The 492-nt window shown below is 59.6% G+C and overlaps 1 protein-coding gene across 1 annotated transcript in view; it reads right to left on the bottom strand.

Moving 5' to 3' along the window:
* The window catches only part of LOC119592950 (muscle calcium channel subunit alpha-1-like), a gene marked incomplete at its 5' end in the record, with an annotated part of 130,968 nt that extends 130,535 nt beyond the window's left edge, over positions 1-433 (bottom strand). The window contains 1 exon segment of the mRNA XM_037941842.1: positions 327-433. Coding sequence (XP_037797770.1) covers positions 327-433 — 107 coding nt within the window.
* Between the last annotated feature and the right edge of the window lie 59 nt (positions 434-492).

The following is a 492-nucleotide window of genomic DNA, read 5'->3' as shown; positions in this document are numbered from 1 at the left end:
CTGGAAAATCAACCTGCTTATCTTCTTCAACACTTCTCCACCTTCTCTTTCCTAACTATCCTCCCTCCTCCCCTTCTAGTACCCTCCCCTCCTTCCCTCTCCTCCCTTTTACCCTCCTTCTCCTTCGTGGCTCACGCCCTCCTTCCCTCCCCTCCTTCTTTCCCTCCTTCTCTCCCCTCCCTCCTATCCTCCTCCTTCCTAGCTCACGCCCTCCTTCCCTCCCCTCCCCCTCCCAAGGCTGGCGGTGCGGTGGCGTGGCGTTGGTGCTGAAGAAGACAGAACAGCTTGCATGCCTCGTGCGGGGTGGCGTCCGTTGCGGCGGCTACCTGGCCCTGCGACATGGATGTGGCTCCGCTTAGTGCTGCCTGCCACGCCGAGGACAGGGGCTTCTCCCCTCCCGAGGCTGAGCCCACCGACGCCCCAACTTCACCACCTGCGGGAGAAAGACGAAAGGGCTATAGAGACGATGATTTTTTTATCCAGGTGAATGTA

This window comes from Penaeus monodon, chromosome 31 (assembly GCF_015228065.2).
Source record: "Penaeus monodon isolate SGIC_2016 chromosome 31, NSTDA_Pmon_1, whole genome shotgun sequence".
NCBI lineage: Eukaryota > Metazoa > Arthropoda > Malacostraca > Decapoda > Penaeidae > Penaeus > Penaeus monodon.
This window is presented reverse-complemented; position numbering and strand designations above follow the sequence as displayed.